The sequence below is a fragment of the Orbicella franksi genome, chromosome 4 (assembly GCF_964199315.1).
Source record: "Orbicella franksi chromosome 4, jaOrbFran1.1, whole genome shotgun sequence".
In the NCBI taxonomy this organism is placed as follows: domain Eukaryota; kingdom Metazoa; phylum Cnidaria; class Anthozoa; order Scleractinia; family Merulinidae; genus Orbicella; species Orbicella franksi.
Window position 1 is genome coordinate 31,524,525 of NC_138148.1, and position 27,478 is coordinate 31,552,002.

General features: G+C 41.9%; 2 protein-coding genes across 2 annotated transcripts in view; one reads left to right on the top strand and one right to left on the bottom strand.

The window, feature by feature from the left end:
- Positions 1–27,478, bottom strand: part of LOC145483989 (uncharacterized) — a 301,335-nt gene that overhangs the window by 63,460 nt on the left and 210,397 nt on the right. The gene's annotated exons all lie outside the window — the stretch shown is intronic.
- Positions 1,921–27,463, top strand: LOC145484550 (uncharacterized). The gene is made up of 20 exons (XM_081463139.1): positions 1,921–2,169; positions 4,160–4,852; positions 5,786–5,960; positions 6,778–6,878; positions 7,812–7,893; positions 8,105–8,250; positions 8,721–9,149; positions 10,427–11,113; positions 11,377–11,551; positions 12,136–12,236; positions 12,912–12,993; positions 13,309–13,454; positions 14,287–14,695; positions 17,598–17,707; positions 20,041–20,724; positions 21,639–21,813; positions 22,767–22,870; positions 23,558–23,639; positions 24,388–24,533; positions 25,171–27,463. Exons 1-20 carry the CDS (start codon positions 2,065–2,067, stop codon positions 25,465–25,467), a joined length of 4,929 nt encoding a protein of 1,642 aa, XP_081319265.1. The 5' UTR covers positions 1,921–2,064; the 3' UTR covers positions 25,468–27,463.

Below are 27,478 nucleotides of genomic sequence, written 5' to 3' on the forward strand. Positions count from 1 at the left end.
TGCCGACTTTAGGATGAAAATATTCTAGTGAATATCCGTAGATTATTGCGTATGACATTTTCAATTTAGAATGTGTTGGGGTACCAAGTGTTTGCATGGCGTCTAGACCACATAATTTCTTGCGGAAGGAAATGTTATTGGCATCCAGCATACGGCTAGTGCTGTTTTTGTTGATTTTCGGCTAGTTTTGCCGGTTAGAGAAGGAGACATTTTATAGGGTTTAATTAAAAACATATAATTGTATTGCATTAACAAATTTTAAACGCACAAAATTAAATTCTTTTCAAAATCTCAGCCTCTGGTGTAATTAATTAATCTTAAAATTTCGCAACTTTCAGCTTCGATATTCGTATAACATATATTATTATATATAACGAAGTGCATGTGAGTGAACAGGAGACAATTGCGTTCATAGACTTTTCTGCTTTACGTAATCCTTTTGTGTTAGATTTGCAATCGTACGTTTTTCGCATATATTAGTTCAGAACTTAGCCTTTTTACGCTCGCTTACTAAATAAGTTAAATATTTAATCCTCGGCGTGTGCGTTACGAATCGAAACTTTTTGGACATTTTCGAATATCGAGGACACTTCGACTGTCAAGGCAACGTTTTAAAGCTTGGTTCCTGTGATCGTGTGTGATAGAATAAATGTTTATCTGGTGAACAGTGAGAGAATCTAGTCGGTTGGCTTCAAATCCATTTCGGGCTAAAATGACAAAATTAATGGCCTGATTTCGGACATATTCATGCAAAGAAACCATAACTTCTGCAGCATTATAGACCGTATAAAACATAGAGAGGAAAGACCCCTCTCCCCCGGCTGCTCATCATCATCCTCCTCTACCAGTCATCTGTATGCGTGAGGGGTCAATTACATGAGTCGGGCTGCACGGACTGGCCTTGTTTACCGCTGGAGACTACTTTTATCCCAATACACGTATAACGTGAAACGAACCCGCGCGGAGCCACCGCTAGCACGGTTTGCCGAGATTAGCTGAGCCACGAGAGACCGGAACGAGCTCAATTTTGGAGTGAAGTGGTTTGCATTGGTAGGCCGAACCCAGTTGGTCGGGATCCCGGCTCATGTAAGACATCAACATGATTTTTCTTGCGTTTAATAAACGTGCCGAGATCTCTGTAAACCCCCGGGGGAGTACACCTGGAAAAATTGGGCGGGGGTGTGCGGCCCACTTCCCAAAACTCTTACCCTATTTATGACCAAAATCTGCGATATTCCCCACCCTATTTATGACCTGACCATAAATTCGAAACCCTATTTATGACCTGACCCTTGAATCAAAACCCTATTTCAGACCTGCGTTACAATTAGTTCCCCAGTTCAGACCAATGTTAAATTACCGTAAACATAATTTGTGAAGGGCTTTTGTTGATTTTCTTTTCGACAATGACGAAAAAGTGGTTTCTTCTTAAAAACATACCCATGTAAAGGCTAGAGTGCAAAACCCATACCCTATTTATGACCAAAATGGCGAAAATCAGCTAAAATTGACACCCTATTTATGACCAAAACAGCTGAAAAACCATACCCTTTGGGACCGCACATACCTATATAGCCCATATAAGGAAGTACCCCCCCCCCCCTCCCCACGGGCTTTAAACCGAGCAAGCCAGCCCGGCTCGTGTAATCAGCCTCTGAAACAAAGCAAACATTATGACATCATTTGTTTGTGGAAATAGCGCTTTATCATATTGAGTGGTAGGAGTTGGTGCGTGATACCAAGTAATAATTGCCCTTTTCCTGTTGTGTATCGCTATTATGAGGCTATTGTCTGCGTTGTCCCTAGCGACCATTTTTCCTGTTCTTGAAGAGTCAAAATGAATCGATAATGAACGCAATGATTACTTTCTCATTTTGCATAATTATGTCAAGAACAACAGAACAAATAAGACAGAATTCAATGGTCATGCGACATCACGTCACGCTCCAACAGAAATATACCTCAATAAATTTCTTCGCTCGTATGGTTGATGTGGTTTGCCAAAGACATCACTCGTTTTGCTATTTTGTTGGAATGAATCTCAGCGTCTGAAACATCTGAGCAATGGCACTGAAAAGCAAGTTTTCTGACGTTCACATTCCGCAAGACCTTTCATGGCCGCAGTTCGTGTTTCAAAACTTTGAAGCCAACGGCAGCAAGATGGCAATTGTGAGTGGGGTCTTCAAATTCTTGAGTCTTAGCTTGTTTGCTATCGTGTATTGTATCTCTATACGAAACTTGATCTCTCGTTCACTGTAAACGGTCTCTTGGATAAGGGGGTTGAAGTACGCCAAATGAACACGCAAAATTGACAAAGGTCAGAAATCAATAACTATTGGTCGCTGATTTAATCGACGTAAAGTTGCTTGCAACTTAAATTAAATTAAATAGAGCAAATGATCGCTGTCAAAGTAAGGAAATCGTGTTTTCGTATAGGTGTGCGTTAAGGAGCAATATCATTTGGTAGCGGCTTTGTAACCGTTAATCACTTGATCTCTCTAATTGCAGCTACTAAAGAAGTCGACCATGTTGTTGCATCAATTGTTCTTTTTATGTTAACCTGCATAGCACAGTCTGCTCTGAAGCAAGGAAAGATCTTGGGAATAAACAACTTTTAAGATACTTAGAAGCCTCTCCTTGCTTGATGATGTTTACTCAAGGAAAACATTCTCCATTTCCATGATTGCATGTCAAGCCTGATTCAACGTTCGTCAACTTAGAAAATAAAAACGTCATGCAAGATGGATTAGTGAATAATCAAAACATTTTATTTCATTTTCATTCAATCTTACTCGTAAAAGAATTTCGCGACTCAAAAATTAAATGTTTGTAAGTTATTGGGGTGATATTATCTCTACACTAAACGTAAAAGAGTTTTGTAACATGATTTTCTTAAGTTAGACCAAAGAGTTCTTTTTCCCACGGTTAAATAGCAACGAGTCTACTGCTGTTTGTGTCGATTTAGCTACATTTGGTTGCCATGGAGATAAAACCTTCCCTGCTGTGTTTTGATAGGGTCTTTTCCTTCTGCTTTGTTTTGTTTTGTTTGCTTGTTTTTCTGCTCGTTATTGGAACCATTTTATATCAATGAATACATGACAATTGCACTTTCCTATGAAATTATAAATTTTCTCTCGATCGACAAAATTTACATAAAGAACTTTCTTGCACTGATCTTCGAAGTTATGTTCCATTCGTTTTCCGGGGGCAGTTTGGAATCAATCATTTGTAAGACTGAATACAGCATTGCAGGCAACCAGTTTACAAATAGAACCCACCTATTTCTCCCAGTCTACCACTGCAGTTGTTCACGGAATCATTTGACTTGAACAAAGCTTTATTTTATCTGTGGACTTTCTCAAACTCAAAGTCTGTTTTATTTTGTTTTTGTTTTGTTTGTTTGTTGTTGATGTTTTTTGGCTGTTTTTCGGCCAAATGATAACAACGAAGTACATTTCAATTTTTCAACTCCTCTGGAGTGAAGAGAGGCGTGTATCTTAACATGGCATCAAAAAATAAGGAACGCAATCCAGGTTATTGGATGAAAGCATTGCCTCGCCTCTCATTCCTACATAATGCAAGCTCCAATACCTTTAAGCGGATAACTGTATTAGGCCCGGGGTTACCGCTGTAGTTGGTATGTTGGCATTGTTGAATTGTTCATGGTTTGTTCATGTTTTGTTCATGATACAATGGCAGATATGCAGCTGTACAAAATTTACACAAACCACGCATAAAGACAAATAGAGGAACAAGTTTCTTTTCAGGCAATAGATCTTTGGAAAGGACCTAAAACCCATTTCAAAAGAAATTAGCGTATTTGCTTTTTTCAAACACAATATATAAAACATTATTTAGTGTCAGACCAATACCCGAATTAGCCAATTTGTTTTTTGTTCTCTTTTAAACCAAACCGCAAACTGCAAATTCTTCCTTCATCTCTCCTGTCCTACAATTAGACATAACTATTAGACATAACTAATTCAATCTTGTTTTAGATGAGGTATCTGTTGTGATAACAGTTACCTCATCTAAAAGTTAACATACTACATATATTAAATAAATTTAACTGTTATAACATTTATCTTACATTGGGAAATAAATATGTTGTTCTTGTTGTTGCTGTTTTGAGTTTCAAACTTTCTTTCTTTTTCTTTAGGTGGACGGACCTTCCGGTCGATCTTACACCTTTGAACAGCTTGCTGTGCTGACCAAAAAATTCGCCTCAGCTCTGACGAAGAAAGGCTTCAAAAAGGGCGACGTTTTCGCCATCCTTCTTCCAAACATTCCAGAATTTCCCATAGTCTACTATGGTGTTATTTTCATCGGTGGAGTCGTGACAACGATGAATCCGTTGTACACAGTGGAAGAAATAACACACCAGCTCCAAGATGCAGGCGTTACATCTATTATTACCATACCACTGTTTGCTGATAAAGTCAAAGAAAGCACTTCCAATGTAGGAATTAACACGGTTTATGTTGTCGGCGAAGCCGAAGGTTGCGAATCTCTTTCGGCGTTACTCCAAGATGATGGCGAAGATTTTCCGAAAAACGTCGAAATAAACCCGAAGGAAGACGTCGCCTGCTTGCCATATTCCAGTGGCACCACAGGGGTCCCCAAGGGAGTAATGCTGACTCATTATAATCTGATCGCATGCGCCTTAATTGTTACTCATGAAAGTTTCATGTGGAATAAAGAAGAAGATGCTGCTGTTCTTGGTCTCCTGCCGTTCTTCCATAGTTTTGGACAGGTCATATCAATGTCGTGTGCTTTATATAAGGGTGCCAAGGTTGTTTGTGTGCCAAAGTTTGAGCCAGAGTCTTTCCTTAAGATCATTCAGGAGCACAAGGTTGGTAGCTTTTCCCTTCCTAGTTTCCTTCCTTCCTTCCTTCCTTTCTTCCTTCCTTGTTTTCTTGCTTCCTTGCTTTTTTGCAGCGACTTTTAGCCTTCCTGCCTGCTCGCTTGTCTGCTTCATTCTTTTCACTTGATAAACTTTTTAAGTCTGCAAGCGTTACATACACATAGCTTTATTTAAGTTCGGACTTACAGTGTAGCATATACATGCTAAACATAGCGATCTATCGTGAATGCCGTTCCCTGATTGGCTACACTACACACTATCTATTCTGTTGTAGGTAGTGACTAACCTAGCGGTGTGCGAATGTTAAAAAAATGACGGCGGCTTCTCGGCATTTTCTAGTGTCTGCGAAGATAATATGATAAAGTTTTGAGCAGCTGGTAGATTTATACTAAAACAATTAGATTATTCGCTCTCGATTTCCTCGCGTGACAGTTGACACGAGCTGCGTCCTCGTCAACTATCACGCGATAATCTAATGGTTAAGTAGAGCATTTTTCACTTTATACGGAGATTTAATTTTGCAATATCGAGAAAAATAATGAATTTCAAATTTGAACAATTCTTAGCTGACGTAGCCGATATAAGATTTTCCAGCAAAAACATAAGCTGCAAGGAGGCTATCTGATGTGTTGCGGCAGGGCAAAGTCGCGAGAGATGAGTCAACGAGAAATGAGAACTCTCATTCTGACCGGCTCGCTTCGTTCGCCAACTCTCGCTTCATTCACCGACGGCTTTGCTCGTGCCACCAACGACGAGAGCCTGCTTACAGGCTAGCAAAAACAAGACTGCACCCCTCTGGTTGAAAAGCTTGGGGTATCCAGACGCCTCAATATTGCATGCTGCTCTGTTGCAACAGTCTTGTAGCGTGACAACGTTAGCAACCATGCCAAGTTAAAAATGTACAATTTTGTTATCTCCCAGGTCTCCCACGCGGCCCTCGTGCCTTCGACGGTACTATTTTTATCCAAGAGTCCGCTGGTCGAACAATATGATTTGTCAAGTCTGAAAGATGTTACATCCGGGGCAGCCCCACTTGGTGAAGAGTTGTCAAAATCACTGAAGGAACGTCTTCCATCCATCGAATGGTTCAGGCAAGGTGGGTCGAGAAACTTCCGCTGAAACTGCTCCATGGAGCTGGCGCGGAAAACGCCGGTTTCTTTAGCACAAAGAGACGGTCTAGGGGTGCTAGACCATTCCTTGGGAGAGAGGGCATGAACTCAGATCTCTCGGTATTGCCATCAATTTTGCCAAGCCTGATTAACCATTTTATTGCAGCACTAAAATTGCTCGATTTGTCCATGGAGAAAAAAAACATATTGAAAGCAGTTTTTGTGCCGTCATTTTTTCCACCCATTTTCAACGTCTGACTCAAACCTCAAACTAGCCACTGTGATACTACATTCAGATTGCACTGTTCAAAAAAAAAATGTTCAAATGTTGTTGTTTACTTTGGTCAATGCGCTTAGCTACACCTAGCTAGTTCTAGTGAGCCACAAAAACTCAAGAAAGAAACATTAATTAATTGAGAGCTAAATTACTATCGCTTCGACGCTATTTTGGCTAACTGGAGCCCTATTCATGACCAGGCTAGCTGGGTTGCTTCTTGTACCTAATCGTACCTTTTTGCTACGTTTCGGTGGCATATCAGGTGAGTTTGGTCAAGCTATGGTTGGTATTCTGGCGAGAGGTTGTCGAGCCAAAATAGCCATGGCGAGACCAAACGAGGCTGACATGACGCCGAAGCGTACCAAAAAGGTACGATTAGGTATTTACCGTACCCAAATTGGCTAATTGTGAATTTGGGTACGATAATCTGACAAACGAAACAAAAAGGCTCTTAATACGTTATCGGGAAAGTGTTTCGTGGTTTTCGGGTACCACAAAAACTGATAACTCTACTCTCCTCTCATTAGGTTACGGCATGACCGAGTTAAGTCCCGTATGTCACGTGACTCCGTTTGATAACATTAAATACGGATCTGTGGGAGTACTTTTACCAAATCTCGAGTGTAAGGTGAGTACTATGCCTGCACAAGAGAATAATGTGATATCCTAGCATACAATAATTATGTAGCAATGAAACAAGCCTGATTACTACGTAGAAAGCTTAACGGGACAACGACATGATCGAGTCCAAACTTGAAGCCGAGAATTTCAAACGTGGACAGCTGTTTCGACCGTCAGCACGGTGTGGCAGCAAAAAGTAAAGCAACCGGCTGGCTGACCGATCGTCTCCTAAAGGGCATTTTGTTGACGACCTCAGATGAAAATTGTGTTTCTATTTTCTATTTTTGGCTGATCAGATCTTTTACAGATCCTACGTATACCAGCAGCATTTTCGTTTGCGGTCCGTTGCATCATTGTATTTAATAATTATGTGCCTTTTGAAACTGCTCTTGTCAGGCTCGATTGCTTCGTTGCTCTGGGTATAGTTGTATGGGTGGGGTGTGTGCCGCTAGAACGAAGTTCTAGCTTCATTTGATATCTCTTTTAAGCATTTTACAGGATCACAAAGTAATTCATCCTTCCAGTACCAATGCGAGTTAAGCACACTAGTTACGAGAACAAACAAACTGATCGCAATGAAGGAATCGGCATCATATAATCAGATTTTCCCCTCTAGTGCTGTAAAAATTGTATGCAGACCCGTTGGGAGAAATTACATGTTCAACAGCTCCTTCAGATGTTCGCTTTTCATCACGTTTCTTCCCATTCCTTGCGAGCTTGCAGTTGGCTTGCTGATTTGCAGTTTACCAAAAAGCAACTGAAAGCAATAGCTGTTATTGCAATTGATTTTGCGATCAAAGTTTCTCTTTCGGAACAAAAAGGCAAAGGAATTGAACGACACGAAAGGGTTAGAAGAATTGACCCTTTCAGCTCGTTTGTATGTCAAATCGCTAATCAAATTGATTGCCTGCAAACCATTATACATTTTTTTCTTCCCCAGGTTGTTGATATTGAGAATGGTGACGAGCTTGGTCCAAATAAAGAGGGAGAAATTTGTGTCAAGGGACCCACCGTTATGAAAGGTGAGGGAAGCAGGATAACCTAGCTCTGTTTTGTTCATCTCGGCTCAAGTCACAGGGTTTCTGGACAAACGGCATCAAAGGGCGCAACATCCAAACCTTCAACAGCTCTAATTTTGATTGTTCTCAATAATTCTCTTGATTTCTGCGCCCAGATAACGTCTTTTCTTTTGTTTCCAATGTATACTTAATTTATTTAACTTACAACTGACAGGATACTTGAACAATCCAGAAGCGACCGCTAAGACAATCGAAAGCGATGGCTGGCTCCACACAGGAGATATTGGATACTATGATGAAGACGAGCATTTCTTTATTGTTGATCGACTGAAAGAACTAATCAAATACAAAGGATTTCAGGTATTAGGGTTACTTATGTTTTGTTTGCTGGAATTTTGGGGTTTTATTTTTTTATTTTTTTTATTTTTTATTTTTATTTTTTTTCATTTTCTCGGACGGTGTGACTTCTTAGTTTATGGCGACCTCCTCTATTCAACAAGGTCTCAGTTATTGTTTGGCGACTTTATTTTAATAATTCTTTCTATTATTACAAATCAATCATTAAATTACTCTGTGAGCCTAAGACCAATGGAAACTCATTATGTTGTAACCCAGGCTAAACCTCATACACTCGAAAAAAAAAAGAGCCGGCACGAGCACTGCTGTTTGCGTCGAGTGGCCAAGAATTATAGAAAATCCACACAAAGATGTAAACGTTTCGTTGAGCGACAACGGCTTCGTTGCTTGCCAGTAGGTCATTTTGACTTATCACTATGTACTTTTTTTACTTTTGATACCTTTTCACTTTATTCGGCTATTTCTATCTCCAGGTTGCTCCAGCCGAACTTGAGGCTCTCCTCGTTTCTCACACGGCCATAGAAGATGCTGCAGTAATAGGGGTCCCGGACGCCAGAGCAGGCGAACTACCCAAAGCGTTTGTTGTAAAGAAAGCAAACGAAGAAATCACCGAAGAAGAGATAGCTAAATACATTGAAGAGAGAGTAGCACCGCACAAGAATTTAAGAGGTGGCGTGGAATTCATCGATAAAATACCAAGATCTCTGAGTGGTAAAATTCTTCGTAGAGAACTCAAAGAGAAAGTGACTGCCGCGCTTCTAAACGTGGTTAACAATAAAACCAAAGAGGAAGAGCAGAATGTAATCAGGAGTAAGAACCCGGATGTGGAAGTTCCAGATAATCTGTCGTGGACAGAGTTTGTCTTTCAGCATTTTGATGAGTATGAAGACAGGGAAGCCATGGTAAGTTGTATAACGGGTTTTTCTGGTTTTGTGATTAATCGCCCATCTAAACAATTTTCAACGTTTACAGGGAATGGTGTGCGGGAGGCGCGGTGGCCTCATGGTTAGTGCGCTCGTCTCCGGATCGAGCGGTCCGGGTTCGAGCCCTGGCGGGGACATTGTGTTGTATTCTTGAGCAAGACACTTTACTCTCACAGTGCCTCTCTTCACCCAGGTGTATAAATGGGTACCGGCGAATTTAATGTTGGATGTAACTCGATGGACTAGCATCCCATCCAGGGGGGAGTAGAAATACTCCTAGTCACTTCATGCTTCAGAAACTGGAATAAGCTCCAGCCTGATGGGCTACATGGCTCGTATGCAGAGTTACCTACAGAGAACGGTGTACCTTGAAAAATAATAAATATATATTCCCTGATAACATGCAAGAAACGCATTTTTATGGGGTAGAAATCATTCACAAAATGCTTTCTAAATTCTTTTACCCGACGAATTCATTGGCAATCATGCAGCATCTAGTCTGATAACCTGCTTAACGTTTGTGAACGTAGTAGAAAGAACACAGTACTGTGAGATGATCTGAGGTGACTGAGAATGGAATATCCAGTTGTTGAACACAAATACGTCTTACTCGCTTGTACGGACTGCAGTCCGTTGGACCATACATAGAATATTCGAGTTATTTTTTGACTGACATTCTTTAATTGCTTCGTGTTGCAGTACGTAGGGTTTGATCTTACACTGTAAACCTGGAGCAAGTCATGATTAGAAAATTCGAATATTAAAAGGCAGTAAACGAAGAAGATCCCTAAGAAATCGTGAATTTCCATAACAATTTAAAGAAGAAATGTGAAAGCTATAAATCTGTAAACTGATCAGCTTTGTGGATAGTAACTGTTTATCTCGAGTATTGAAAAGTAATATTGGTTTTGCATTACTGCGCCACACAATTGAATTAAAAACTGACGCCACTTTTTCATCCAATCAGAAGTAAAACCAAAACCAATCGTAACTCGCTAGCACGCGTTTTCACGCGCTTTGTGTCAGCTACATGTCATTCCCTCGAGTTTTGGATTGGTTCACTGGATTGTCCGTGTCCTTTGTGATCGGCTAGAGTGATTACTTTGGTTTTGGCTTTACGACATTGAATTGAAAACCGCTCTATTGATAGCAATTGTAATGCAATAGCAATTTAATCAAGCGGAATGTGTACTTGAGTACGTTATTAAGATTAATTGACAACACGCAAGGATTTTTAAAATACTTTTCTTTCCCAGAGAGACTCCATAACCGATCGCTCCTACTCATACCGTCAAGTGAAGGATTTGAGCAAAAGAATTGCATCTGCTCTTAACAAGCGAGGCTTAAAAAAGGGGGATGTCTTCGCCATGTTGCTGCCAAATCTTCCAGAATTTCCAATCGTGTACTTTGGTGTGCTTCAAGCAGGAGGTGTAATTACAGCAGCTAATCCGCTCTTCACAACTGAGGAACTTGCCAAACAATTGAAACAAGCTGACACCAAGTGGATCTTAACGGTGCCCCAGTTAGTGCATCGGGCAAAAGAAGCCATGCAAGAACTGGGGCGAAGCAATGTTTTCGTCATCGGTGACGTGGACGGGTGTGAGTCGCTCTCAGGCCTCCTCGCAGACGATGGTTCAAGCTTTCCCGACGTAGCCATAAACCCCAAGGAAGATATAGCAGTGCTGCCATTCTCAAGCGGGACAACAGGCCACCCCAAGGGGGTCATACTGACGCACCATAATCTCATCTCGTGCGGCAGTATCATGCGCTCGAAAGGGTTTCTTAGCTTCGACGAAACAACTGTCCTCTTAGCATTCCTTCCTTTTTTTCATAGTTACGGAATGGTAGCCATCATGTCGATGGGTCTTCATTGTGGAAGCACTATTATCACCATGCCACGGTTTGAACGAGAAAAGTTTCTTCACGCTCTTCAGAATTATGAGGTAAAATGAACCTAAAACGTAATAAACAAAGTAAGATTTAAATTTAATACTTGCAAATCTAAAACATATTCAGTTTACGTTATATTTATATTTGTTGGACTGAATGGAAACCCTGATAATTTAGAATTGTCTTATATTAAGATATAAAACCCTAGGGTCAAGGGTTCTTTCCCCTCCAAACCGAGCTCGAGAAGAAGGCAGCTGCATATAGAGCTATAAATTGAATTCTTCACTGGGTAGTTCTTTTTTTTTTTTTTTTTCAGGTGACACATCTTCCTGTGGTCCCCCCTGTGGTGCTTATGTTAGCTAAGCATCCCTCGGTTGATAACTTTGACTTGTCCTATCTAACTGAGGTCACCTCAGGGGCGGCCCCCCTGGGGAAAGAATTGTCGCAAGCTTTGAAGGACAGATTACCACTGCTGAGTAGCATAAGACAAGGTTAGTGGCGTTAGATCTTTAACTACCCTTTACCTCGGTGAGAAACGCGGAGGCCTGGAGATTAAGACGTTAGACCTCGTATCTAAGTAACAATCCGTGTTTGAACTCTAGGTAGGATTGTTATGTTGTGTTCTTGGGGAAATCAGTGACTACCACAGCGTCCTAACTCTCTCGTGAGGTATAAATCGGCACCAGCAAACCGTTAGCCGCTACCTGACAGAACAGAATGTTTTAAAAGAAGTAAGCTGCGATAACCAAGCATCATCACACCCGCTGGGAGTGGCAGTGTTCCATAGTCACCTAATGCTACTGTAACAAGAGCTGACAGAGTCTAGATTAAGCTCCGGCGGTAGTAGCTCACTTGGTTCGTGAAGGTGTGAAGCCTCTTGGTGTCAAACTGCCTGCCACTTGACGTGTACACAATTTAGATCACGTCACACAAAACGTACTGGATTGTGAATAGTGACATCTGCACTTGTGCTTAAAAAGAAAGCGTGAAGTACATGCCAGGCATAAGGGCATGTTAAAGGAGAAAAGTATACATTCAGTCCCTTTTTAATTGTTTTCTTTACTACTGCTACCAGGTTACGGCATGACAGAACTCAGCCCAGTGTGTCACATGACTCCTGCAGACAACAATAAACATGGTTCGCTGGGTGTCCTTCTACCAAACTTACGATGCAAGGTAAGACTGACTATAGATGAATTGCGAAGCTCTGTTTTACACACATTACCATCACCAACGTCCCCAATGCATGCTCACATGATCTGTGCTTTGTCATGTATTGACTGAGCTAGTTTTTTTCGTCCTCTTTAGTGTGGCCACACTAATAGAGGGTGGCTCTCAATGAGTTAATTTAAACCCCAACTATACACCACAATGAAAAAGATGAAGACTGCATACAATCTCTGAAATTATTTGATCTTAGTGTAACGATTTTTGCGGTCGAGATGTCTCTTCGTGATACAGTCGATATCTTCACAGCATTTGCTGCAAAACGTATCCTTCGCCGCTGTTTGCCACTCGTTTTGGACGGGCTTCGACGTGCGCGCTGTACGTTGTGTTGAATTGGGTTATTTCAAAGTTTATTGCCCAATGCAACGGGCAACAATCGCACGTGCTATAAATAAGTTACTGTGCATGCCTAGACGCCATTTGCGAGTTACCCGGCTAAGTTTGATCTGTATGAAAATGAACACATAGGTGGAACACACTTTCACATGAATGGTTTCGCGCGAAGACTCGTTTTTACACAGAGGCAAAAGGCAACTCGAAAATGGCCAATTGGACTTTCTTGTTTCAAACCTTTAGATTTTGGGAACGCAATTCGTCTTCAGTCTCTCGAACATTCATTTTCAGGTAGTTGATGTGGAGACTGGGGAGAATCTGGGCCATGGACAAGATGGCGAGATTTGTGTCAAAGGACCCACGGTCATGAAAGGTAAAACTTGCCAACTGTTATAATGAAAAAAATGAGTGTGACGGATGGAGTTGATGCCTGTTAAGAGCTCGTTTTGCATTCAATGCATTTTTTTGCCAGACGATTTCTCTCTTTAAAGAGAGAAATCGGTAGTAGTAACTAATCCAGTAACTAACCCTTAGTTACTGCAAAAATGGGACATATGGAACAAATAAACACGGGCTGCTTCATCCTTCCCTGTCAAAATGCTCATAGCTGTTCCGATACGTTTTATTGTCCACGGGGTTCGCCAGGTTTGCTCACAAATTTAAGGATGGCATCTCAATATACTTACAGGTTACCTCAACAACCCAGAAGCCACTGCGCAGACAATCGACAGTGACGGCTGGCTTCACACTGGAGACATTGGACATTACGACGAAGATGAACATTTCTACATTGTTGACAGAGTTAAAGAACTAATAAAATACAACGGTTATCAGGTTTGCACAGTTCATTAATATAGATAAATAACCGACAAAAAACTGTGCTTCGTCGTGGCAGTCATTGTTGGTGAAACTAGTGCTAGATAGACCAGGACACAGTCACTCGTTATAAATTCCCGCGCACTGCTCTGGGACAAGTGGCATGAAATTGAGGCATCGATGGAAAACGCAAAATGAGCTCGATTTTAGGTTCGCCCCAACCTTGAAGGTCTTTACTGGCCGAGCGCGAGCGCGGTTGCATCTGAAATCAAGAACATATCACTAGAAATATATCATGGAGTAAATTCCCTAAGAATTTTTTCTAAGGTAACATTTCAGAAGACTAATTCCAACTTTGCTCTACCATTAAGAAAACATTGGAAGAAATAATCTTCTGAAAGACAGGCTGAGGATCGAGTTTAAGTAAATACGAGGGCGACGCCGAAGACAACCTCAATTAAAAAATGAATCTATATTTTACCTACGAATCTCGCGATACTTTAAAATTAAAAAGTCGTTTAGTTTGTTTCAATCTTTGTCAAAAATATTTCGAACTGAATATGGAAAACAGGGTAAATTCGAAAAGTAAATTTTAAAAATTATTCGCCGTGGTTCACGTTCTCCGCACAACGCAGAATTAGGTCACTGTCCCGCTGTTGTTTTGCGGAGGACGGCAAGGAAATGTATATACCAAGCATTATAACGCACGTGCACAGCCATTGTTCTGCTCATTGAACCTTTTGTTTAGTGACGTTCCCGTCGCCGCTGCCTTTGTGGTTTTTTTTTAACTCCCTGATATAAGAACGTGTTTACAGCAGTAAAGAGTAAATTTTAATAACTTCCTCTATAGGTTCCCCCTGCTGAACTCGAAGCTCTCCTTATCTCGCATCCAGACATAGAGGACGCTGCTGTGATTGGAATCCCGAATTTGGAAGTTGGCGAGTTACCAATGGCATTTGTTGTTCGTAAGGCTAACGCAACGCTCACTGAGAAGGACGTGGAAATATTCGTTGATGAAAATGTAGCGCCGTACAAGAAACTGCGTGGCGGTGTCGAGTTCATTGATGAAATTCCAAAGTCTTTAAGTGGAAAAATTCTACGTCGAGAATTAAAGGACAAATTGAACCAGCTGATCAAAGTCGATAAGCCTACGAATTCAAACCGCAGCTTCAGAAAAAGCGTGCGCCAAAACGGCGACAAGAAAGAAGTCAATGGGAATTCTGAGGGTATGCCTCCGAATGTGGCAAAATCCAGTTGCTGTGTTCTTATTTAAAGTTATACCATCAAAATCTCAAAGTTTAAGATAAAACTTCTCCTTAGTCATGTCACGCACAGCTTGGCTCTGGGAATCTGGTGCAAGTCAAGACAACAATCCTTAGTTGGAGATTTTCTTGGTCTACGGATGATTAAAACATCAGAGTATTTTCTATATTTCGGAAGATAAACTAAGCAGGGAAATACCGTAATGAGTCGATTCAACGCTCCCCTCCCCCCTCCCCCCCCCCCGTCAATAGGCGCTCCCTTTTTAATAATCCCGCTACCTCACGCCCCGGGCGCTAAATTGGATCATTATGCTAGCCTCGAAGCTATGATAGGAGAGGAGTGACAAATACCGTTAATAATAAAATAATACTATCATCGTACATATTGAGCAATTCGTACGGCATAATACATATTACAGCGAATATGTAGAATATGATTATAACATAAACGCGTTTCGCGCTAAAGATCAGTTCCTTATTTTTTTATTACCGTTGTGCGCGTGTTTATTCAGCACAGTGGTAGCCTGATAGTGTTTGTATGGTAGGCATAGTATTAACAACACTAGCTGTGTATTATATGTAGATTAGACCCATCTGGTGGAGAAATTGTTATTTAAAAGGAGCCAAGAGCCTTGTCTAAGATGGACAACTACAATAAACGACAACACAATCTGTAACTGATCTCCATTTTTTCCACACTAGGGAGTTTACGGAACCACGACGGCGACGCCGAGGACAACGTCGACTGAAAAATGAATTTATGTTTTACCTACGAATCTCGCGATACTCTAAAGTCATTTACTTTGTTTATAACTGTCAAAACTATCACGAAACTGAATCTGGGACGCGGTAATAAATTTGAAATAAAAATTCAAAAAATTAGCCGTCGTGGCTCACGTTCTCCAGACAACGCAAAATTTGGTCATTTCACGTTGTTGTTTCGCAGTGGACGGCAAAGAAATGTACCGAGAATTATAATGCACGTACACAGCAATTGTCTTGCTCATTAATTCTTTTGTTCAGTTACGTTCCGGTTGCCGTTGCCGTCGTGGTTTCGTAAACTCCCTACTTACTCGCCCAACACGGAGCTCTCGTACATGTAGAATGATAAGATCCACAAAACGTAGAATTTGAAACCGACTGGGAGTATTCGATATTTGTTTAGAAATGCCAAGCGATTCTAAATGACGTTTTAGTTTTGTCGCGTACGAATTCTCCCAGTTTCGGCTCACTTGCACGGCAGTTGTTCAGTAAGCTAGATAACAACAGTCATAAGTTCATAACCGGGGGGACCCCGATATAAAAAGGACGGGGGTACTCGTCGTACCTTTTAGGATTAAAAGAGCGGTTTTGGTATCTCTAGGGCTGTTCAGCCTCAAAAGGTCCACAGTGGGAGGTTTCGCGGTACCTTTTAGGATATTGAGCCGAAAAAAATATGACAGGAGATGTTGTGTGCACCTGCACCTCTTAGCACATTGGCCAATGTGCGAGCAGAGGGGACCTATTTGACCGTATTTCCAGTTAAATTCACCGTGTAATGGTAGCGCGAATCAATCTTTTGTTGATTCGAATCACTGTACGTGTTCCAACTATATACATGCATCGTGTTACGCGTTTGTTGAAATCCTATATTAAATGGTCGTCGCCCGAAGGGCGACGATTCCGCCGGTCTTAGGGGTCCTTTTGAAAATTTCCGACAAACACCCCCGTCCTTTTCATATGGGCGTCCCCTGGGATCTATAGATGATCAATTCCCAGGGGGATACTCCCTATAGTGACCTATCTATACGGGGAGGCTCCGCCCTAAAGGATTATCTTTTTCAGGCTTCGGGTATATAAAAGGGTAGGGGTTTCACAAGTTGAGGTATATAAAAGGGTAGGGAAATCGGTCATTTAGGTATTTAAAAGGGCCTTTAATTAAAATATTTCGAATAGACGTTACAAGGGTTTAGAAAGAGGGTGCAGTGTTCTAAAGTAGGGATCAATTTCCACACAAATTGTCATTGAAACCTTCAGAGAGTTTATGATCCTTGGCCAGAACAGGCACAAAACGACTTTAAAATTTGTTTTCTTTTGCAGTTCACAAATTGTCCGAGTTTTGTCCTCGGTACTTAGAAAATTCGTTCTGTAACCGGCACGGTATTGTATCCCCGGCTGTCAGAAATTCTTTCCGTTTAACCACAAAAATTTCCGCTCGAACCTGTTCAGCCTGACACGTCAATGTAGAAGGCTGAAGTTCGGGAGCTGATTGGTTTTTCTACACAGAGACTCTGTGTAGAAATACCAAGAAGTTTCTAGCCTGTGCAAGCTAAGCAGTCTCAGCATTCTCCATTGATGATCCGTGATTCCCTGGGGCGGACTTACCCGACCAGTGAAACGCGTTGTGTTTCTGCCATGTAGGTTTTCATGTGACGTCATTATTTTCAAAAACAAAAAAAAAAAGTTACCAATCTTTCTGAAGTTTTACTTTTATCAGATGTAAGACCCTCCAAGAACTTGTCGTTTTTACGACGTTTAAGCGTGACAAAAGTGTTCACTTTGTAACAGAGCACGTTTGAATTTCCAAGTTGTGACATTAAAATGGCGGTCCGGCCAAACATGCTGGACCAATATGGCTTCTTCATCAGGCAAAGCTCTATAAATATTGGGCGAAACACTTCTTCGAATAACGCAGGAATAAAAAACCGAACAAACTTAAGTCTTGGCGAGTTTGGCTATATATCAATCATCTATCATATCTTGTTTTACCTTTTCACTCGCAATGCGCACACTTCGTAGACTTCATACACGACAGTAAAATTGAGGTCTCCCCACTTTCTCCCGGTCCGTGTATCCAAGCGTGACATCTGTGCAAAGCACGCCATTTCGCAACTTGAACAACGTTTATAATCGTGGCACTCTACTATGGCGCTTAAGAGCAAGCACCCAGATGTTTTTATCCCCGATAACGTGTCGTGGCCTCAGTACGTCTATCGTCATTTTGATAAATACGGCAACAAGACTGCCATTGTAAGTAAAATAATTATTTACATTTTCCGCTTTTTGAACAGATCATTGACCCTAACCCGGGCCTCAATAGTTCTCTTCGTGTGCGTCTTTGAACTGAGATTTGAAGAAAGATCACAAAGGGAAACCTCGTTGATAGAGACAACATAAGAGAAGAACTAAAAGAAAACTCATCTTAAAGAAGGATTTTCTCGAATGAGGAAGAATTTTAATTTTCCGGTACACCGAGGAGAACAAGAAGTCCTTAATACTGAACCGACATAATATTATAACCCTGCTTATTGATTTCTGTTCGCCAGAAAATTACAGCTTTTGGTGCTTTTTTCTGCTAGTAAATGAGACAACCCTAATAATCTAATATAGCAATATACGTGGTAGAAAAATGAAACAACCGCTTTTGTGAACCGAAAGACCATGTGTTATGTGTATTCAATTTAATTTCATATGCAAATTTACGCAATCAAGCCAGGTCAAGCTGATACGTACATTGTTCAAATACAATTAACATCACATAAATCCTGCCCTACGACTTAAGATCCATATAATATGGATCTAAAGTCGTGTATTACCCTGGCAAAAAGCGTATAAAATGACATCTCTTCGTCGTGTCTTTGGAAAGAAACCTAACAAATGTATTTTTAATTGTCACGCAACTCCCAAGACATTTTACGTAATACTCAGTCAAACTCTTAAAACCGAATGAAACTTGTTAAGACATGAACGATATTCGCAGTTATGTAAACAACTTTATCAGCTGTGAAATTAAAGCCTGAAAAAGATTCAGGTTGGAACGGGATTCAAACCCATGACCTCAGAGATACCGCTGCAGTGCTCTACCAACTGATCTATCAAGCCAACTGAGAGCTGGGCACGTTGTGAGTTTGTAATATACCCGTAGATGGCGAAGAAACGAGTACCGTATATGGAAGATCATATATTTGAACTGCGGAGAAAGATATCAAGGCATGATTGATCGTCACAGTTATTTAAGCTTAACCGAATGAAACGTGTTTGTATGTATTTGAAAGGCTGTGCCTATATGACCGGCAGCTGGTCAAGGTTCTCTAAAATAGACCAAATAACAGGCAGTGAGACTTTTTATGAAGTAAAACACCGTAAAATGACGTTAAGACAGCCGACCCCAAGAGGAATCGAACCCAGGTCGCCCGCATGGAAAGCGATACTCATGACCACCGCGCCACCGAAACCGGCAGGCAGGTGTCGGAATTTTTTAAGTATATATTGTGTTACCCTTACCATTATTGAAAGCTAACCGTAAACAGGCTAACCAGAGCGCTATTCAGGCTAACCGGAGTGCTATTTAGCCTTAACTACAAAAAGAGTTTTGACTGCCGGTCATTTAACCTATTTAAAACCTTGACCGGCTGCCGATCATTTAGACACTTCGTATTTATAATGATAGAAGAACACAAAGGGTCTACTAAGCTACAGAAGTAAGGGTGATCAAACTTGTGTTTTAACTCCACAACAAATTGCAAAACATCTTTTCAAGACCGCGGAGATTCGAGGTGAGGCTTGCTACTGAAAATCACAAATTAGCTAGCACATATAACTCCTGTCGGGGTGGCTCGCTGTTAAAGCTCAATTTCGTCCCGGCGACATGGACTAAATTTACGTCAGTTCATATCGTTGACTGCAATTTGTTCCTCAATTTTCCGGTTCTTCAAGAATGTGAAGGCTTACACGGAGACGTGTAACGAGGGGGGTATTTTTTTCTCGCGGGCTTCGCGCGTTGTGTTTCCTCGTGCGCTTGGCTAAAGAGAAGCGACCCGTAATCTATTCATATGAAAAATCCACTTAAAACCTCCTTAGCTGCCCTCGGCTTCTTTGTTATATATCAGTGATATTCGGTGCAACCTCGATTTAACGAAGAGACTGGCAAAATATGTTCGCTATAACGAGGTTTCGTTGTATCGAGGTATTTTACTATTACTGGGACGAAGAATATCGTTCGTTACACCGAGGACTTCGAGATATAGAGGTTCGTTAAATCGAGGTTCCGCTGTGTACATGTAAGTGAATAACATGTCACGATTCTTATTAGCATGATGGCCATTTGATTGACGGCCGATTTGTGTGGCTATTTTCGTCACGCCTCTTTGCGTATTTTTTATTTATGTGACGCCTGTTTTCGGTGAATGTATCACCAAATGTCAAGAACAATTTTTCAACGTAATTCCGTGCGGCAGGCATGGAGGAGTAATGTGAAAGGAAGCATGAGAAGACCTTTATGTAGCCAGATAATTATGTACACGCTAACCTGTTGAGAAGGAGAGAGTTACTGTCTGCCGCTCTTTATCTTGTTCTGTTACCAGGTTGACGCTGTCTCTGGGCGATCTTACAGTTACAGTCAGCTCAAAAATCTAACACAAAGATTTTCTTCAGCTTTGGTCAAGCGAGGCTTCAGCAAAGATGACGTCCTGGCCATCTATCTCCCTAACGTATTAGAATACCCGATCATTTTCTATGGCGTGGCTTTTCTGGGTGGTGTATCAACAACAGTCAATCCATTATACTCGGCCAAGGAACTGGAACGGCAACTGCGAATCTCGGGAGCAAAATATGTCGTTACCATTCCTCCACTCGCGGAGAACGCAAAAGATGCTGCCGCTTCAACTGGCGTTGCCTCAGTGATTGTACTTGGAGAAGCGCCCGGCTGTGAGTCGCTGTCATCGCTTTTGTCAGACGATGGTAGCGTGTTTCCTGAGCACGTGCAGATTAACACAAAGGAAGACGTGGTCGCGCTGCCATTTTCAAGCGGCACTACAGGCCTGTCGAAAGGTGTTATGATGACGCACCACAATCTGGTAGCAGGGCTGGTCCTTTTGATGGATGATAATGTCTTCCCTGACGACGCAATTGTTTTGAATCTCCTGCCGTTTTACCACATCTATGCGCTGCTTTGCATGATGGGAGGGTGTTTAGAAGCTGGTTGCAAGTTGGTGCTTCTGTCTCGCTTTGAGCCAGTCTCTTTTCTTAAAGCAATCCAGGAGTACAAGGTTTGTTTCATTTAACCTCATGAGTAGCCCAGACGCAGAAACTCAGACACAGGTGATAAATTCAGCGCGCAAAGAGAGACCATTTTTGCTCGGGATAGATGAGATTACATGTTGTACTTGCCACGCTGTAATTCGCATCATAGCGGAGCTCCGGCGGCCCAAAGAGCCGCCAAGCGGAGCCCCATACTCATATAGGAAAGAAAAGGAAACCCATGAGTTAATTTTCTCATGGTTATCATGGCTAGCGGTATTGCTCGTGGGCGCGTACGCACAACGGCGATGACGAAGACGACGACGACGACGGAGTCGCGCAACATGGCGGCCATACTCCAAATAATAGGAGGACAGAGACATGCAGCCTTGGTTTACCGTGTTCTTCTTTGATATTGGACATCTATGTTATGATCAATTGACACCTGTCAAAACAAGGTATCCACTGACCAGTATCACGTGACCATATCGCGGGCTCAAGTTTAGAGCTCATGGAGGCCACCTGTTTTTTTGAAGTTGACCAAGTGCTTGTTTTCACTTAGATCCCGGGCTCATGTTAGGTTCAACTTGTTGAAAACAGGGTAGGATTGTTCGGAAGCCTGTTAACGCTAACCCAGGATTTAATTTAAACGAATTATAACTTTTTTTCTACTCAAATGTTGTTTTGCTGCTTTGTTTTGTATGTATGGTGATTATTAAAGCTCAAAACAGAAGGCCAAACAATATACAGAAAACCTCACCGCAAAGTTACATGAAATCAAAATTCTACCTTTTCATGGGTTAGCTTAATCCAGCTCTGAACAACTCAGCCCAGGAGCTACGATTTTAGGCTGGCCTAAATCTATATATTAATGGTTTACAGCTCTATATGGAAATCGTCCTTATTACATTGTTTATCAACGTATCTTTTCTCTCTGTAACAGGTCACAGATGCCCCTCTGGTTCCGCCCCTGATTTTGTTTCTGGCGAAGCATCCTCTGGTGGACAAGTTCGACTTGTCAAGCGTGGTGCGTGTAAACTCGGGGGCCGCACCACTTGGCAAGGAGCTGGAGACAGCAATGTTGAAACGGCTTCCGCAAGTGAAGAGAATACGACAAGGTAAGGATCATGACAGTTATCTTGACAATTTATTTTAGGTTAAAAGCATTAGCTTAAATTTCTACAGACACTGCAGAGATCAAGCCATTCATTTCATTTCATAACTCTCTGGTATATAGCGTTTTTTCAAACATCTCCGAGAAAGGGCACCCTTGGGACCAAAACAGGGGTCCACTTAAATGAGGGGCACGCTCGTGGGAGAGTAAAAATGTATTGTTTGTTAGTGATTGGGGCCATGACGGAGTGTCCGTTTACGGGACCTGTACTTTAGCCGAGGCTCAGCTGCAACACTTAGTATAAGGGGAAGGGGTATCTGAATAGGGTTGCTGTAATCTCAGTTATCAGATAAACTTTTGTCAATCTGTACCTATCAGTTAAAAATTTAGCCCATTTATCAGCTATCAGTGAGTTTTACAGACCTCAACCTCAGCTGTCAGTTAAGATACATGTCATTTCTCGGCTGACCGTGAAAAGTTTGAGCAATTCTCAGCAATCATTTAAAACCAATCCTGATACACTCTACCTCCCACTGGAGACAACTTGACCGTATGGTTGGGGCGCCGGACGCCGAAATCCAGAGGTCGCGGATTCAAGTCCCACCCTGACCACTTAGCTGGAGTTGTTTCTCGGTAGACTAGTTCAACTCCTTGGTCGCTCTAGTTTATAACCAACTGGTCTGCTCTCCACCAGTTGGGTTTTTTAAGCCTATTATGTTTATTTTAAACATTTATTTCCTTCAGTTTAAGTTGCATGCCTGAGAACTAGCTAGGCGTAGGTAAGCGCATCGACCACTATAAATATTCAGCATTACTTTTAACCAAGGTCCTGGCCTCACACAAACACTTCATTTTTTAATTTTCTATAAGCAGATACCTCTCACCAGTGGTCGTTTTCTCTGTACCCTTGCAGAACATTGAACTTTTTTTTAATTTTAACAACACTCTTCAATTCAGGCTTCGGTATGACCGAGCTCTCTGGAGCATCTCATTGCACGCCATTCGAAGGAAAAACCAAATCTGGGTCGGTGGGTCTACTGTTACCAAACCTGGCATGTAAGGTGAGCGCACTTGAATCTATTGTGATCTTACAGCCTCCAGGAAGAAGAATACATTTACAACCCGGTGGGGGGGGGGGGTGACTCCCATATAGAAAGGAGGGGGTGCTCGTCGCCCCTTTTAGGGATTAAAAGAGCGGTTTTGGTACCTCCTCAGGTGATCAGGCTCGAAAGGTCCACAGCGGAAACTTTTGCGGTAACTTTTATTGAATCGAAAAAAACTATGGCGGGAGAACCATAATGTGCTGTTGTAGAATTGATACCTCTTAGGGGTGAAAAAAAGTCAAGCCACGCCCACGGAACAGAAGCCTGGTGCTTCTTAAGGGTTCTTTTCAAAATTTTCGACGAGCAGCCCCATACTGTTTTATATGGGAGTTCCCCCCCCCCCCCGAGATTTGTAAAACTACGTACATGGTTTCTACGTCACAATTTCGAATCTTTAAAAGTAGATTTAAAAATTGGACTCCACGATGTGGTCTGGAGACTAACCATCAAAATGAAAAAAGTTATAGAGTAATGACGTTAGGCGATTTAACATTCAAGCGCCAAGGAACTGCAATAATTATTTCAATCATTAACATACAGTTAGCTGTAAGCTACACATCACTCAAACAGATGGAACACATGTCTCAACTAAGCACAGATAGAGTCCCATTGGAAACAGCTTACATGACGTATTTATTGGAGTAGGTTGTCAATCCTGATACTGGAGAAATTCTTGGACCAAATCAAGACGGGGAAATCTGTGTGAAAGGACCGCTCGTTATGAAGGGTGAGAAATGGCCGATACTACACTTAGTATATGTGTCATAACTGCCATTTTTTAGTTGTTGTTGTTGTTGTTGTTTTGTTCGGAAATTATATTCATCTAATTTCTGTTACTGTCGCTCAGTTTTCGTGGTGATTACAATCAGATGAAAATAACTGCGTCCTGAAATTCTCCCTGTGGCGATATCTTTTCATATTAATAATACAACTAAAGATCTATTGGCTGGACAACATAAAAATAAACGTCCATGCATACAATATTTTAGCAAAGAGTCCTGTATATATCCAAGTCTTTGTGTGAATTACAAGTGCAATAGCTCTGCCCAGTTCCTTCTATGCACCCTGCCCGCAGTGCATCATGATGGTTATATTCAACTAATCAAGTCTAGGATGATTTTAGTCTCATTCAACGGTTTATTTTACGGCACGGAGTAGGGCACGTAGTTCCCGGTCTTGTGGCCTGGCCTTGTCTCACGGGTTGGTGCTTCACATTGGGTTTACCTCATTGCGCCTTTCCTCCTTGGACAAAATTGTCCAAGAAAAATTGCAATGAGCATGACTATGACTATGACTTAAGTTGTCGTACATGAAATGCCCGACCCAGCTGCGAAAAACTGAACGACCGCTTACTAGAGGAAACTTGGTGTAGAATTGCTCTTTATAATGCATGGTGGACGTATATTCTTATTCTGCGCTCCACGCCAGTCTTCCAGATCCTGTACGCAATGTAATGTGGTTGGTTCTCTCTGCAGGTTACATAAACAACCCAGAAGCGACCGCCAAGACAATCGACAGTGATGGCTGGCTCCACACAGGAGATATTGGACATTATGATAAGGATGAATATTTCTTTATTGTTGATCGATTGAAAGAACTCATCAAGTACAAAGGATTTCAGGTACTTCACAGGGATTGCGATCGCCACTGAATTAAGGTGCTGTTGCTACTTGAGATGTATGTGGAGGCGCGGTGGCCTCGGGGTTAGTACGCTCGTCTCCTGATCCAGCGGTCCGCGTTCGAGCCCTGGCCAGGGACATTGCGCTGTGTTCTTGGGCAAAACACTTTACTCTCAGTAAATTGTGTTGGTTACAAAATTATCACGAGTTAGTCCGGGATAAAGAGGTTAAGTTTGTGTGAATTTGCTCTTTGAGGCCAAGATTTATAGTCTGTTGCTCGTATTGGGGAGGGTCCGTATCAAAGTGGACTTTTTTGTAGAGAATATGATCATTTTGCCTGGACCAAGAGAACTATCCCTAACAGATAGGTGTCCGTATTTGAGAAGTGTCCATAGCAAAGAGGTATCCGTTACAGAGAGGTGTCCCTTAGGAGAGATTTGGCTGAGTTTGTTTCTCTCTATTTGTCTGTCAAAGAAAATCTGAACAGCCTGATTTGCGCAACAAAAAAAACCTTCATAGTCAACAGTACCGCTTGAAATGCTACCGCATGCGAGCAAGCTGTCTTGAACAGTGCCTGCGTTCTCGGAGAAAAACCTTCGACTTAAGGTGGCTAAGAACCTTTTCTTCTGTTCACTACAGGTTCCTCCAGCTGAGCTCGAAGCATTATTAATTTCCCACCCGAACATCGATGACGTGGCCGTGATCGGCGTCCCCGATCCCAAAGCCGGCGAGCTTCCGAAAGCTTTCGTGGTGCGTCGTGGAGATGTGACGCCAGAGGAAATTATAGAATTCGTGGCCAAGACAGTATTACCACAGAAAAAGCTCAGGGGTGGGGTGGAGTTCATTGAACAGATACCAAAATCTCCAAGTGGGAAGATCTTGCGACGTATGCTTAGAAATCAAGAGAAAGAACGGCGTAGAGAGGCCAAACTGTGAAGACGCTGGACGTTTTAATGAAGTTAACGTTATCGTTGAATCAAAAGCTCGTTCCCAGGGCCTTTCCGTTAGAGTTTAATCTCTAAGGGAAGGCCCTGGGAACGAAGTTGGTTGAATTAATGATCGTTCTCTTTGCTTAAAGGTTCAACAGCTATTATATTTACACTGTACCTAACAGACTTGTCAAAGATCAGGAAATGAGATGATGTATAAGCGAGTCAGAGTGTCGACAACCCGGAGTTATGCAAGTTAAACGTGAAATTGTAAAATTACATGCCAAATAAGAACTTTTTAGGTAACTGTACTTGTTATTTTGCAATTTTACGGTGTCGGTGATCAATGTAATAACAGTTCTTGTTTTGTAATCGTGAATGACAAAAAGAGAGACACTGATTTGATGTATCTCGCTGCAGAATCAGAATTAAATTAGCCCATGCAGGTTGCAGGCTAAACGAGGTTGTAAAGGTTAAAAGGGCCCGTAAAATGAAAGACTTGTAGCCATCGAACAGAACAGTTCAGATGTCAGTTCAAGTCTATTCTGCAATGTAGGTTTTTCCGCTGAGTGAGGCGTGGTTGCTGTCATTTAGCCCCACTCCTACCCGCTAGGACGCTTTTGCCTCCCTCCCCAGCCCTCCCCTGTTTTTGTCAAAACAGTTAGCTCCTGTTTATTGCATGAATTAAGGTCTTGCAAAACTACCAACAGACAAGTTACCGCGCCCTCAAAGGAGAAAATTTAAAGATGTGGGTTAATACTGTTGAGAAGATAAGCCCCTTAGCGAAAATCCAGTCTGAGTGACTATTCTACCGTGACGTTTTCGGCTCAAACATACTTGACATGGAAACGGAAGTGTGGTAGCGAAAAAAGAAGATTACACGGATAAAGAGGGGAAAAAAGGAAAGGGAAGGATGGGGTGTGGGGCCGGGATCATTCCAGGCTCGATTTTGGGTTTCATTTCGCTGCGCGCACGTGGTCGGAGTTCTTCTGATTGCGTGACGTCAAATCACGCAACAATCCCAGCGCATCTACACTTGGGGTCTTAGGCTCGAACTCGAAGCAACATGGCGATCGTATGAAGTAAACATTCTGATGTAGACATTCCCGAGCAGGTATCCTGCAAGGAACTCAGAGGGCACCTCCTATACGAAAAGGTCGGAGATGATCGTCGTCTCGCTTAGGGGTTATAAATCAAGGATTCTAGTCTCCAAGGGTGTTCATGACGAAACCGTTTTTAGCCGTCAAAGTATCTTTTAGCATGCACTCAAAAAAGATAAAAATAATAAAAATCGCCCTTATTTCCACCGGTCTCTCGAGTTCGGTTTACTAGCGTGAGTTCCTTTCCTAAACAGCTGCTGGTAAGCGAGCCAACTCGGTTTTAAGTCGTCATTTTTTAGCCGTAAAATAAAGCTTAAACCCCGCCCAGGTTGGTTTCCTTTAGGGGTTTCATTTAATAACCGAGGCACGGAGTTCGTGTTCCAGAACTTTGACAAATATGGAGAGAGGACAGCGCTCAGCTATGGTAAGATACATTTCTTTCTCCTGAAGGTAATAAAAGCTCCACTGGTCCCTCCCATGGTGGTTTTTTTTTTTTTTTTTTGACCAACAATCCCTTGGTAGACAAATTAAACTTTGATTTGTTTAGTCTCAATTCTCAAGTCCCTCAACTCAGGAGCTGCTTCTCGCGGTCGGGACCTGGAAATAGGTGTCTCAAAGAGGCGACCCACTTGGGTGTCGAAAGTAATTCGAGTATTTCGCCAATTTCGCAACCAGTCAGAAGTTATAGAAAAACTTATCGCGCCTTGCTACTGGCGCACGTCAACCCGAGCTTCGCGCCAGTTTTGACTGGTTCACTGGATTGTCTACCTTCTTTGTGATTGACCAGACTGATGTTTGTTTGTTTTTTTCGCGATACATGCTTGAAAATCGCTCTAAACCCAACAGAACTGTCATAATAACTCAGTTATTAATTTGAAGGTTACCTTGAGCTGTGATAATAGATTCTCCAGGTAGTTC

Excerpts from the sequence above, each read along its gene's own strand:
- LOC145484550 (XM_081463139.1), top strand. The coding sequence starts at position 2,065 with ATGGCACTGAAAAGCAAGTTTTCTGACGTTCACATTCCGCAAGACCTT. Across the intron at positions 7,894-8,104 it reads GGGACCCACCGTTATGAAAG|GATACTTGAACAATCCAGAA; the intron begins GTGAGGGAAGCA and ends TACAACTGACAG. Across the intron at positions 22,871-23,557 it reads TACCAAACCTGGCATGTAAG|GTTGTCAATCCTGATACTGG; the intron begins GTGAGCGCACTT and ends TTATTGGAGTAG.